The 14686-nt window shown below is 48.6% G+C and overlaps 1 protein-coding gene across 1 annotated transcript in view; it reads right to left on the reverse strand.

Moving 5' to 3' along the window:
- Nucleotides 1–14686, reverse strand: part of ARHGAP5 (Rho GTPase activating protein 5) — a 133618-nt gene that overhangs the window by 43126 nt on the left and 75806 nt on the right. Inside the window, exon 3 of the mRNA XM_030213780.1 lies at nucleotides 14352–14496. Within this exon, the coding sequence (XP_030069640.1) occupies nucleotides 14352–14496 (145 nt within the window). The remainder of the gene's footprint in view (nucleotides 1–14351; nucleotides 14497–14686) is intronic.

The raw sequence follows: 14686 nt of genomic DNA on the forward strand, positions 1-14686 counted from the left end.
GAGCTCCTATGAATTCGAGTCTCTGTACTGGGAGAAGATGGGCTTTGGATAATTTATCACAAACCCCAGTAGCTCCAGGAGGCGAATAGTCATCTGCATGGACTGTAGAGCTCCTGCCTCGGATGTGTTCTTCACCAGCCAATCGTCGAGATATGGGAACACGTGTACCCCCAAGCCTGCGAAGTGCCACTGCTACTACAGCCAAGTACTTCGTGAACACCTGGGGCCGCAGAGGCGAGCCCAAGGGTAGCACACAGTACTGGAAGTGACGTGTGCCCAGCTGAAATCGCAGATACTGTCTGTGAGCTGGCAGTATCGGGATGTGCGTGTAGGCGTCCTTCAAGTCCAGAGAGCATAGCCAATTTTTGCAATTTTTTAGACATTTTTCTGTTTAAAAAAATGAGCACCTATGTATCATGTAAAAATTGTATCTTGCTATTCAGAAAAGATGCTTATCTATGCATTAAAGTTATTTTTGTATATAAGCAAGAATATATTTTAATAGTAAGATTTACAACTACAGCAAGCAATTCACACCATTTATCAGCTATTCTACAGGATATATTGAGGCATATTTTCAAAGCACTTAGCCTTCCAAAGTTCCATAGAAACCTATGGAACTTTGGAAAGCTAAGTGCTTTGAAAATATGCCTAATTGGCTCTTGACTTTCTGCCAAAATCTGATAGTTCTGTATTCTGAGGAGAAATGAAGCAAAAATGCTAGCCTGAATATGCAGTTATTTTAATTTTTAAAACTTTAAAACTTCAAATAATCATCAGACATGATACAACTTTTGTGTTTACATATCCCATTAAATCAACTCACATGTGGCTAAAATTACATGACAGTTTTTGACACTACCAGAGAAAATATTCCTCTCAAGTCCATTTCCTGGCAGAATCAAACTGCTAACCAAGATTCAATTTTTAATTTTTCCCTCAACATTGTGTTCCTAGTCTTGCCTTGGAACCAAGAGATGGAAGCTATTAAGGCAGATGGAGGGAAAAAGGCATAGAGGAAGACAAAAAAATATGTGAACAGTATTCACCAGAATAACAAGACCTGCGGCTCAAGCAGAACTGTTTGAGCAGATAACATAGCAAAGGGCATTTCCTCTGTGAGTGAGAAATATGCATAGAAAGAGATTCCTCCCAACTTACACTTTTACACAATAAAACCACGTGGACCTTGAAATATGCCTGTTTTCAAAAGGACTTCCCTAACCAGTTTTTCTTTCTGCTATATAGGGTATGATACATACCTGTAGCAGTTGTTCTCCGAGGACAGCAGGCTGATTGTTCTCACGACTGGGTTGACGTCCGCGGCAGCCCCCACCAACCGGAAGAAGCTTCGCGGGACGGTCGGCACGCAGGCCACGCCCACCGCGCATGCGCGGCCGCCTTCCCGCCCGTGCGCGACCGCTCCCGCCAGTTGAATGACAAGCAATAAAATAGAAACACACAACTCCAAAGGGGAGGAGGGAGGGTAGGTGAGAACAATCAGCCTGCTGTCCTCGGAGAACAACTGCTACAGGTATGTATCATACCCTTTCTCCCGAGGACAAGCAGGCTGCTTGTTCTCACGACTGGGGTATCCCTAGCTCTCAGGCTCACTCAAAACAATAACCCAGGTCAATTGAACCTCGCAAACGGCGAGGGTACAACAGAAATTGACCTACGAAGAACAACTAACTGAGAGTGCAGCCTGACCAGAATAAATTCGGGTCCTGGAGGGTGGAGTTGGATTTACACCCCAAACAGAATCTGCAAACACCGACTGCCCGAACCGACTGTCGCGTCGGGTATCCTGCTGGAGGCAGTAATGAGATGTGAATGTGTGGACAGATGACCACGTCGCAGCCTTGCAGATCTCTTCAATAGTGGCTGACTTCAAGTGGGCCACCGACGCTGCCATGGCTCTGACACTATGAGCCGTGACATGACCCTCAAGAGCCAGCCCAGCCTGGGCGTAAGTGAAGGAAATGCAATCTGCTAGCAATTGGAGATGGTGCGTTTCCCGACAGCGACCCCTAGCCTGTTAGGGTCGAAAGAAAATAACAATTGGGCGGACCTGTCTGTTGGGCTGTGTCCGCTCCAAGTAGAAGGCCAATGCTCTCTTGCAGTCCAATGTGTGCAACTGACGTTCAGCAGGGCGGGTATGCGGCCTGGGGAAGAATGTTGGCAAGACAATTGACTGGTTAAGATGGAACTCCGACACCACCTTCGGCAGGAAGTTTGGGTGAGTGCGGAGCACTACTCTGTTGTGATGAAATTTAGTATATGGAGCATGAGCTACTAGGGCTTGAAGCTCACTGACCCTACGAGCTGAAGTAACTGCCACCAAGAAAATGACCTTCCAGGTCAAGTACTTCAGATGGCAGGTATGCAGTGGCTCAAAAGGAGGTTTCATCAGCTGGGCGAGGACGACGTTGAGATCCCATGACACAGTAGGGAGGCTTGATAGGGGGCTTTGACAAAAGCAAGCCTCTCATGAATCGAACGACTAAAGGCTCTCCAGAGATGGCTTTACCTTCCACACGATAATGGTAAGCACTAATCGCACTAAGGTGATTCCTTACTGAGTTGGGTCTTGAGGCCAGACTCTGATAAGTGCAGAAGGTATTCAAGCAGGTTCTGTGCAGGGCAAGAACGAGGTTCTAGGGCCTTGCTCTCACACCAAACGACAAACCTCCTCCACTTGAAAAAGTAACTCTTTTTAGTGGAATCCTTCCTAGAGGCAAGCAAGACCCGGGAGACACCCTCAGACAGACCCAACGCAGCGAAGTCTACGCCCTCAACATCCAGGGCCGTGAGAGCCAGGGATTGAAAGGTTGGGGTGCAGCAACGCTCCGTCGTTCTGCGAAATGAGAGTCGGAAAACACTCCAATCTCCACGGTTCTTCGGAGGACAACTCCAGAAGAAGAGGGAACCAGATCTGACGGGGCCAAAAGGGCGCTATCAGAATCATGGTGCCGCGGTCTTGCTTGAGCTTCATAAGGTCTTCCCCACCAAAGGTATGGGAGGATAAGCATACAGGAGGCCGGTCCCCCAATGAAGGAGAAAGGCATCTGACGCTAGCCTGCCGTGTGTCTGAAGTCTGGAACAGAACAGAGGCAGCTTGTGGTTGTCTGAGAGGCGAAAAGATCCACCGAGGGGGTGCCCCACTCTCGGAAGATCTTGCGTACCACTCTGGAATGGAGCGACCACTCGTGCGGTTGCATGACTCGGCTCAGTCTGTCGGCCAGACTGTTGTTTACGCCTGCCAGGTACGTGGCTTGGAGAAGCATGCCGAACCGACACGCCCAACGCCACATACCGACGGCTTCCTGACACAGGGGGCGAGATCCGGTGCCCCCCTGCTTGTTGACGTAATACATTGCAACCTGATTGTCTGTCCGAATTTGGATAATTTGGCAGGACAGCCGATCTCTGAAAGCCTTCAGCGCGTTCCAGATCGCTCGGAGCTCCAGGAGGTTGATCTGCAGATCCTTTTCCTGGAGGGACCACAGACCCTGGGTGTGAAGCCCATCGACATGAGCTCCCCAACCCAGGCGAGATGCATCCGTCGTCAGCACCTTTGTGGGCTGCGGAATTTGGAATGGACGCCCCAGGGTCAAATTGGTCCGGATGGTCCACCAGAGCAGTGAAGTGCGGCAACTGGTGGAGAGGCGGATGACATCTTCTAGATTCCCGGTGGCTTGGAACCACTGGGGAGCTAGGGTCCATTGAGCAGATCTCATGTGAAGACGAGCCATGGGAGTCACATGAACTGTGGAGGCCATATGACCCAGAAGTCTCAACATCTGCCGAGCTGTGATCTGCTGAGACGCTCTGGTCTGCGAAGCCAGGGCCAAGAGATTGGTGGCCCTCGCTTCGGGAAGGTAGGCCTGAGCCGTCTGGGAATTCAGCAGCGCTCCTATGAATTCCAGAGACTGAGTTGGCTGGAGATGGGACTTTGGTAATTTATCACAAGCCCCAGCAGCTCCAGAAGTTGAATAGTGCACTGCATGGACCGGAGGGCTCCGGCCTCCGAGGGTGTTCTTGACCAGCCAATCGTCGAGATATGGGAACACGTGCACTCCCAGCTTGCGTAGGTAGGCCGCTACCACCACGAGGCACTTTGTAAACACTCGTGGGGCAGAGGCGAGCCCAAAGGGCAGCACACAATACTGAAGTGCCGTGCGCCCAGGCGGAATCTGAGATACTGTCTGTGAGCTGGCAGTATCAGGATGTGAGTGTATGCGTCCTTTAAATCCAGGGAACATAGCCAATCGTTTTCTGAATCATTGGCAGAAGGGTGCCCAAGGAAAGCATCCTGAACTTTTCTTTGACCAGGAATTTGTTCAGGCCTCTCAGGTCTAGGATGGGACGCATCCCCCCTGTTTTCTTTTCCACAAGGAAGTACCTGGAATAGAATCCCTGCCCTTCCTGCCCGGGTGGTACGGCTCGACCGCATTGGCGCTGAGAAGGGCGGAGAGTTCCTCTGCAAGTACCTGCTTGTGATGGGAGCTGAAAGACTGAGCTCCCGGAGGACAATTTGGAGGCAGGGAGGCCAAATTCAGGGCGTATCCGTACCGCACTATTTGGAGAACCCACTGGTCGGAGGTTATGAGAGGCCACCTTTGGTGAAAGAATTTTAACCTCCCTCCGACCGGCAGGTCGTCCGGTACGGACACTTGTAGGGCGGCTATGTTCCCATGGATCCAGTCAAAAGCCCGTCCCCGGCTTTTGCTGTGGAGGCGCAGGGGGCTGCTTAGGCGCACGCTGTTGACGGGAACGAGCGCGCTGGGGCTGTCCCTGTGCCTGACGAGGCCTTCGGGCCGGCTGGTTGTACCTACGCTTCGCAAAAGAATAGGGTGCAGCCTGCCGAGCCCGGGAAAAACGCCCGCCCGCGGGGGCGGGTGCTGAAGGCGCCCGGTTGGGAGAGCTTGTCGAGAGCGGTTTCCCGCTGATGCAGTTGGTCAACCATCTGCTCGACCTTCTCGCCAAAAATATTATCCCCCCGGCAAGGGACGTCAGCCAGTCTCTGCTGGGTGCGGTTGTCCAGGTCAGAGGCACGCAGCCATGAGAGCCTGCGCATCACTATACCTTGGGCCGCAGCACGAGATGCCACGTCACAGGTGTCAAAAATCCCCCTGGACAGGAACTTTCTGCACGCCTTCAGCTGCCTGACCACCTCCTGATAAGGCCTGGACTGCTCCGGCGGGAGCTTATCGACCAGGTCCGCCAGCTGTTGCACATTGGTCCGCATGTGGATGCTCATATAGAGCAGGTAAGATTGGATGCGGGTCACGAGCATGGAGGATTGGTAGGCCTTCCTCCCAAATGAGTCCAGAGTGCGAGACTCCCGCCCCGGGGGCGCCGAGGCGGTATCCCTCGAACTCCGTGCCCTCTTGAGAGCAGAATCCACGACCGCTGAGTCATGGGGCAACTGGGGCCGCATGAGCTCTGGGTCAGAGTGGATCCTGTACTGGGACTCTGCTTTCTTGGGAATGGTGGGGTTAGTTAGTGGTCGCACCCAGTTCCGAAGCAGCGTCTCCTTCAGGACATTGTGCAGCGGTACCGTGGAGGACTCTCAGGTGGTGATGGATAGTCGAGGACCTCGAGCATCTCGGCCCTCGGCTCTTCCACAGAGACCACAGGGAAAGGGAATGCTTATAGACATATCCCGCACAAAGGAGGCAAGGAGAGACTCTCAGGAGGTGAGAGCTTCCTCTCCGGTGACGGCGTGGGGTCGAGGGAAGGCCCGTAGACTCCTCTGAGGAGAAATATCTCGGGTCCTCCTCTTCCCCCCACGAGTCCTCATCCTCGGTATCGGACATTAGCTCATGTAGCTGAGTCCGGTACCGGGCCCGGCTCGACGTCGAGGCACCAAGGTCTCGGTGTCGTCGAGCGGTGGACCTCCCGCGCCGGCGGGGACGGAGCTCCCTCCATCGACGTCGACTCCACCTGCGTGGCGGTCGAGACCGGCACCGCAAGCGGCGGCGGTGTCGACAGCCCCGGCGCCGGGCTAGAGCTCGCCGGCGCAAGCACCCCCGACGCCGGCACAGCCTGGCGCATCAGCCCTTCCAGGATCCCCGGAAGGATGGCTCTGAGGCACTCGTCCAGGCCCGCTGCCGGGAAAGGCGGTGGGGCCGGTAAGGGTGTCGGTGCCAGAAGCTGCTGGGGGCCAGGAGACGGCACCGAGGTGCCGGAAACCCGACGCGTCGGTACCTCCACCACCGACGGAGATCTCTCCTCTCTGCGATGACGCTTCGGCGTCGACTCCTCTTCAGGGTGCACCGAGGGCTCCCGGTGACGGCGCTTCTTATCTTTTTTTCCGGTGCACGTCACCGGCGCCGGAGGGCATGGAGGAGGAGGAGGTCGATCCCCCTCGGTCTCGAGGTACCGGGTCCGACAGGGTTCGGTCCCGTGGCTCACGAGTTGAGGGAGTGACCGGGGCCGACTGCCCACGCGGCCTCTCAACCCCACTCTCACCGGCGGAAAGGCGGGCCAACGGGACCTGTTCTCCTGGGGTCGCTGCCATCGGTGCCGATGTCTCGGGCATCGATACCGGTACCGAAGAACCGGCCTTCGATACCGATGCCGTCGAGGTCGACGTCGAGGGGCCGGCGCAAGTTCCAAAAAGACGGTCCCGCAGAACTTGCCTCGCAACCTGAGTCCGTTTCCGGAGACCGAGACACAAAGCGCACGACTTGAGATTGTGCTCCGGCCCGAGGCCCGGCCCGAGGCACTGGAGCGTGGGTGTCGGTCTGCGAGATCGGCCGGCCGCAGCGACCACACTTCTTAAATCCACTCGGGACCTTCGAGGACATCGACGGAAAAATCGCGTCGGCGAAGTCAAAGTCGGCAATGGTGGCTAAAATCACACCACGAAAAATCAACCGACCGAGCGGCCACTAGGCTGCAACGTGGCGTCCCCGCTAGAAAGCGAGGGAAAAAAGGGGAGCGCGTGCTCCACACGCGCAAAAAATTTCTTTTTTTTTTTTTTTTTTTAAAACAATACAAACAAAAACAGAGGGAACCGAACGGTCCAAGCGACGATCCGCGTAAACGCGGTCGAAAATCCGGCGGCTGAACAGAGAGAGAGGCAAACGCACCACTCTCTCAGTCGCGGAAAAAAAGTAACTGGCGGGAGCGGTCGCGCACGGGCGGGAAGGCGGCCGCGCATGCGCGGTGGGCGTGGCCTGCGTGCCGACCGTCCCGCGAAGCTTCTTCCGGTTGGTGGGGGCTGCCGCGGACGTCAACCCAGTCGTGAGAACAAGCAGCCTGCTTGTCCTCGGAGAATGGTACTTTACACACATCGGTGTGATGTCTATGTGGAGATTTAAAGAAAAGACCAAGCCAATAAAAAACAGCTGTAAAAGCTACAAGTGCAACTGCTCAATCAAGCCCTAATGGTGGAGGCAGACCTAGATATTATTGAACTACGTCTCCCATGATAGCAATGAGTCTCTTGCAAGATACGTGGCAGAAAATAGGAAGTGCAGAAAAGGGGGAGAAATAGCTTGTATATTAAACATAATATCAAAATAATTGCTAATACCCAGTGATCAGTATTGGATTTTAGGACTTCCTCCCACCTTTCTTTGGACCTGCAAATCTCCTATCCTTAGATCCTCATAGCATGCCCTTTGGCAAATCCGTTTGGTAAAACCTTATTTCCCTCTTCTAGATCTAAAGGTTCTTGCCTTCAGTCTGATTGTTAGTAAGGTGGACTACTGCCATTCCCTCTATTATGGGCTTTCCCAGCAGTATATTGCCAGATTAGCTCATCCAGAATGATGCATCAAGACTTATTACTGGTAGTAAGAGATTTGGCCATATTTCCCCCATTCCAAAAGAACTTCATTGGACTTCCCATATCCTTCCGGATTCAATCAAAAAAGTGTGTCCTACCTGATCATTTTCTTTCCTTTAGTCACAGCTAATGAAACCTTTGACATGTGGGTTATGGCCATTGATCAGCAGGTAGAGACAGAGTACAAAGCTGAACTCTGCCTTATTATTCTTTCTGCTTTGTTACAAGAAATACTGACAGTATTTCTTGTAACAAAGCAGAAGGAATAAGGCAGCAAACATTTCTTCCACCTCATAGAAATGAAGTATAAACTTGTCAACTAGCAGAACTATGCCCAAGCAACTACAGCAAGAAACCTAAGCAGAGAAACAGACTAAACTGTTAGTGTCACCTCGTGAAAGGGTGGGGACTCTGTTCATCCTGCTGTGACTAAAGAAAAGAAAATTATCAGGTAAGACATAATTTTTCCTTTCTTGTCATAAGTACCACACAGATCCAGAGGCTTATAGGATGTAGCAAAGTAATCCACAAGTAGGGTAGGAACCAGACACAGCTGTGAAAAAAATGGAAAGAACTGACACCCCAAAGGATGCCTTAAACTAGCCAAAACCATCAACTGGACAAGGTCTGGAAAACGTGCACCACAAGGACCATGTAGGTGACTTTTTTAGAAGAGAAGAGGAGACGCACCCAGAAGATACACTCAACCAAAAGACGCCCGACTCCAGCGAGCTATGACTGCATATGAGGCTGCACTGCCTCGAATGAGGCCCACCAGGAGCAGGAAGAGAGACCATGCCCAGACATCTGTTGGTGGCCTGAATACCAGAAAGGCCCACAGCGACCACAATATAAAGCAGCAGATGGAATCAACCAGGATGATTTTCCTCCCAAAGAATGGAGGAAACAATGGCTGATTAACAGAAATGAAAATGTGGAAACCACCATAGTCAACAATGGCGGGACCGTGCTGAGAGTCACCCATGACTCCAAGACATGAATAAGGCATCTGCACAGAACACTGTCAGGATTTCAAATAAATGATGGAACCATGCAAGAAATCAAGCAGGAGTCATGCTGAACATGCAGAGACAAGCATGAAGGCACGTAGGAGAACTCCGTCATAAGAGGGGGAGGATCCTGTTGCAAGATGGGGCTGAGGCTCAGAATAGGGTGAGCTGAAATGCGGCAGCTAGCAACATTCCACACTGTGTTGTACACTACAGAACAGAGGAACATTCCCCAGCTAGAACAACAAAGTGAGAAAATCAAAGATAACAAGGACAAGACCAGTCCAAGAGTCAGATATGGATCAGTTTTTGAAGCTGTTGTGCAAGTTCAAAGATGGGTGCACTTTCACCTCAATGAATGGCGTAGTACTCCTCATCCAGAGATGCAGCTGGTCCCAGATCCAGAGCTGCACCCACAGTCAGACAAGAAGCAGTGCTCCGTAATCAGAGAAGGAAATGAATTACGCATCCAGAGACAAAGCTTTGGACAACTTCAAGGATGAAGCTATGAGGCATAACCAGAGGAAGGAGGAGATCCAGTTGCTGCCATGAAACCTTGGCTCGTGCTCACAGGTGAAGTTGGGCATACATGCAGAGAAGGAGCCGTGCCCCAAAACCCAAGAGGAAGCTATGTCCCATAGACAGAGATGAAGCCAACTGTACTGGAGAGATTCGGAAGCAGCAGAGAAGAAACAGCTCCGCACCACGAGATAGCGCTATGATCCAAATTCACAGGTGAAGCCTCGCTCAATGGGCAGTGACGGAGCCACACTCAACAGGCAGAGATGAAGATGCACCCAGTCATCAGAAATGGAACTGTGCCCCACGAAGGAGCCGCAGTCACCAGGCACAGGCGGCTGTGTTCAGAGTCAGGACTAGGGCTGCGTTCCTCATTCAGACATGGAGCTGTTCCAACCGACAGAGAAAACTGGGAACAGCATTCTGAGATAGAACCAAACTGAGACTGGGACCAGACCAATACCATAGAGCCATGGATCTAGTCAAGCAGCCGTAGCCATGCGCTTAGCTGAAGCTGTCACTGTGAGGCAAAGGCAAACAACGGTGACAGGAACTGCTGGAGGCCGAAACTGCTGGAGCTGCTAACAGAGAAGGACCGCCTGTAGAAGCAAAGAGACACAACCATGCCACCTGCCCAGTGGAGAGATGAAACTCGAAAACGCAAAAACCTGGCAGTATGCAACCAGGTCAGGCAGCCTGCATAGCCCCCAACAGGAGGGTCCCGAACAGAGGCCACGAAGAGGCTGGTGAAGGAGCCACAAACTGTCTTCTGCCAATCAGCAAAAAGAAAAACAAAGTTGCAACCTTCAAAAATCAGTGCGGCAGTCAGATATACAGGTAGACACGGAGACCAAGAAGGTATCAAGGAAACAAACATAAGTCACCAAGAAATACGAAAAGAATACTGCCACAGTCTGCACCAGCAGTATCAATGTGAAGTCCAAAAGAAGGCTATAGATTCCACTGCCCGTTATTTAAATAGTTCAATCTTGAACCAAAAAGGACGTAACTGGGCATGCGCTAACACTTCCTTGTTGGACATACTGGAAAGACGAAACAACGCATGGATGACGTACAAGTGATGTCTAACCAATTAGTATGGTTGCTTTAAAACCATAGAAGGATTCAGTGGATGAGGACCACACAATAATAAACATTAGAAATATCAGTCAATTGTTCATCTTTCTGCATATGCAGGTTCGCAACGGGCCATAGAGCGTAAAATTAAGTACACTCATCATCCTTATTCCAATCCTCACACTGTTGCTGAAATTGATATACCTCGTGCACTTCGACTGACCTTCAGAAATTCTAACTTCCTGCTATGGGGATTCACATGTTGGTGATGACAATCAAATATTTATGATTGGAATGAGCAAAAATTTACACCTTCGAGGAAAATCCTCACTGGTTCATTGATGGGGCATTTAAAGTTGCCCCGGAACTGTTTTTTCAAGTTCATGCTTTGACAAAACTTCAAAGTCATTAATTTATATTCTGCTGAAGGACAAAAAGGAAGAAAACTATACATGTGTGTTTCAAAAGCTTTTGGAGATAATTCCTAATTTGAACCCTGTTAGCATGCTATCCGACTTTGAAAAAGCAAGTCAGAATACTGTGTCAAAAGTGTTTCCAGCTAGCTCAGCTTTAGCGTACAATTTATATACAGCTTAATAACGTTATTACCTATTCAGTAGAGAACCACGCAGATTTATTTTTATTTATTTATAGCATTTATACCCCGCTCTTTCCCACTCGATAGCAGGTTCAGTGCAGCTTACAAGGTATGGTACAAAGTATCACAGAGACAATACAAAGTATGGTACAAAGTATCGCGGAGATAACCCAGTTACAGAGAATAGGACAATAGGAAAAGATGTGGGGGAGAGGATAGGAGTATGGGCTGAGCACAATGTGGGGTTTTAATGCAACGTATAAGGAGGTGTAAAAGGCTAACTCATTCTTCTGTGGTCAGCGTTTGTGAGGATTTCATAGTTCCTTCTCTTCATGGCAAGCATGTATAACCTGAAACTTTTTTCTAGCTTCCACAGACTATGGGTAAAAATAATTTAAAAAAAAGAACTGAAGAGGTGGTTTGCTGAACATAAAACAAAAGTGTTGGATTGTTGAGCATTGCATGAGCACATGGGTCTGCACACAAAAAATTGTTTCAGACCCAGAGTAACAATTGCATACATCTGTGCGTGTTTTGGTATGCTATTCTGCGCATAAATATTGGCATTGCAAATATTTTGAGCTAAATTCTATATATGTAGGTTAGGCCCCCCAAAAAATGGATACTACGCTAGTATTCTATAATGGCAGAGTTGTGTTCCAAATCTTTTATAGAATACTGGCTCCATGTATCCTATAGGATCCCAATCAAGTGTCAAAAGTGTTTCCAGCCTCTCCTCTAACTGCATGTTTATTTCATTTAGGGCAGTATATTTGGAGGATAGTGATTTAACAGATGCTTATAGAGACAATGAAGTTATCCGTATTAACATAAAGATGTTGATTGCATTGAGGGCCTTTTACTAAACCATGTAGGCACCTACGCGTGCCAAATGTGCACCAAATTGGAATTGCCACCCGGTTACTGCATGGCCTTTGTGGTAATTTCAATTTTGGCGCATCTGAAAAATATTTTCTGGCATGCTTAACAGATGCGCGCCAAGTGGCATTTGACGCACGTAGGGTCATTACCGCCCAGATTCTTTACCGCTAGGTCTATGGCTAGTGGTAAGGTCTCGGACGAAAAATGGATGTGCAGCAATTTTGATTTTGATGCACGTCCATTTTTGGCAAAAAAACAAAAAAAAAAGAGGACTTTTTTTATAGGCATGCTGAAAAATGGATCGGCGCATGCCCAAAACCCATGACTACACTACTGCAAGCCATTTTTCAATGCGACTTTGTAAAAGGACCCTTGAGTCTCCTACTGATAGATGATGTCCCAGCAGGGTTTGAGAACATCATTGAGACCTGTCCTCCTGAGATAACGCCAGTAACTGATTACTTGGAGGACACTTTCATTGGATGGCAGCAGCAAAATCGCAGAGCAGAGCCTCGCTATGCTACTGCACCTTGGAACGTACGCAACCGCGTGCTGCTTTACCTCATATGAACAACTCTGTAGAAGAATGGCACCAATCATCTCAGCAGACCACCGACTGTCACCTCTATATTTAAACTTGTTGATCATTTTAGGAAGGAACAAGATTGCACTGAAATAGAACTAGCTCGTTATTGTGCAGGCATTCGACAGCCAGAGAGGCATATTTTCAAAGCACTTAGCCTTCCAAAGTTCCATAGAAACCTATGGAACTTTGGAAGGCTAAGTGCTTTGAAAATATGCCTCTCAGAGTCATCTAAATCCAATTATATACAACTTGAGAAACGTTTACAGGCACTTGTGCCAATGTATAATGCAGATGATATTACCTTCTTTAAAGTGTGGCTCATAATATGTTTATTTAGAGAATGTTATAGTTTAGCATGAATTAAACTACATGTAAAGTATGAAATGAATGAATTATGATGATAGATGGTATTTGCTTACGTCATTTAATAATGTTTTTACTATACTTATTTATTTGAAAGGCTATTTTGTCCAGGCTATTATGTTGGGGTGCCCTTGTCCCCCAATGTCTACCTTAGCAGAAGGCTCAGAAAAGGGAAAGCAACATCAATACTCAGTACTTAGCAGAACTGACTAAGCTGACTCCAAAGAGTTCTGAGGTTAGGACAAAGTGCTCTTGTTTGACTTTATTTTATTGATTTGATACTCTTTTTTTGCAATAAGCAAAACATACTATATAAAATATAATACAATATAATGCAGATGCCCATGCGCCTAGACCTGGAACACCCTCCCAGGCCTCAGGACCTGGTAGGGAAAGAAGCACCCGACCTGGGTGTGAAACCTGAGCTGAAGAATAGGAATAAGTCTGCCCGAAGGCTATATCAACTATCACAATGTAAAAGAGCAGCCCGCGCTATGCACGCATGGGAAAACAGCAAGCCCAACCCAAACTCAAACCTCGTCTGACAAACAGAGCCTATAGACCTCGTAGTAGGATGCGGTATTTGCTCCCAGCCATGAAAGACGGCCACAGAATGCATGTACCGCTGTAGGGTTCCCCACCAGGAAAACAGTACCAGAAAATAAGCTAAACAGCAAATAAAAAAAACTCACCCCGGGGAGCTCTTGGGAGGCCTGCTGCTGACTCATTTGCTCTTAGCCTTTGGTCATCGGAGTCCAGCACAGTCACATATCTACCCTCTCCAATCCTAGCCCTGATACTGGGGGCACCTGTATCTCTCCAGGAGCCAATATGATGTTAAGGCTTTTTTTTTTTTTTTGTGAGGAAGGCATATAGAGGAGGGCTGGAGAGGGTATCAGGGTGGGGGAGGGACCTGGAGTGACCAGGTGTACCCCCCAAAGGCAGCACCACTCAGCAGCACAACCCCCCCCCCCCCCCCCCTTAGCTCAACTGAACTGAGAGATCCCAAAAATGAGCTGCAAACAGATGAGACCAGGAGCTTGTGAGAGACCATCCATCTGCCTGCTGGAGATCGAGAATACTGACTGACCAGGGAGCAGTCCATCCTATAAGGAGGTGCAATTCAGTGCTCTCTATCTCCACCTACTGGTAGATGGACACAACCCAAACGTCTCTGGATTTATCTGCTGCTGACGCTAAGGAAGCTCGATTTCACAGAACACATATAATAGGTGCTCATCCAGCTAAAGAACATCACTAAAAATGTTTTCCTGCGGTTTAAGACTTTAAAAAAAAAATAAAATCTTGTAAAATGTGGTTGGACTTAACGAAACATAAAATGTCAGCTTTTACAATCTTGAAAAAAGTTAACCTTGTATTGCTACATTATAGTTTCAACTTGAACAGAACCTACATGATGAAATTTAAGCACAAAGCATATTTTTTTTAAATTACAAATTAATAGTAAACACAATTCAATTTTTACACAGCTTTTTAAAGATATAACTATCCTACCTGTATCTTCAATGAAGCTGACACACTTTTCAACAAAGAGAGGAATGGGTTGCTCAGCTGAAACCAGATTCTGTAGGGGCATCCCAAAGTAATTACTTTCCCAGTTTCTACGGGTTGGTGGATTGAACGTTGGGTTTTTCGATTTCTGAGATTGTAAAACATAGTGTTAATTTTATAACAAAACTGAAAAACATTACATCAACATTGTTTATTACATGAAAGTCTTATTACAAAACAAGCTCATAAGGATATTTACAACAGGCAAACCCAATAGACAGCAATTTCCTTACCTGTATGGTATTCTTCATGGACCATCATACCTCAGGATAAATTAC

This window comes from Microcaecilia unicolor, chromosome 9, assembly GCF_901765095.1.
Source record: "Microcaecilia unicolor chromosome 9, aMicUni1.1, whole genome shotgun sequence".
NCBI lineage: Eukaryota > Metazoa > Chordata > Amphibia > Gymnophiona > Siphonopidae > Microcaecilia > Microcaecilia unicolor.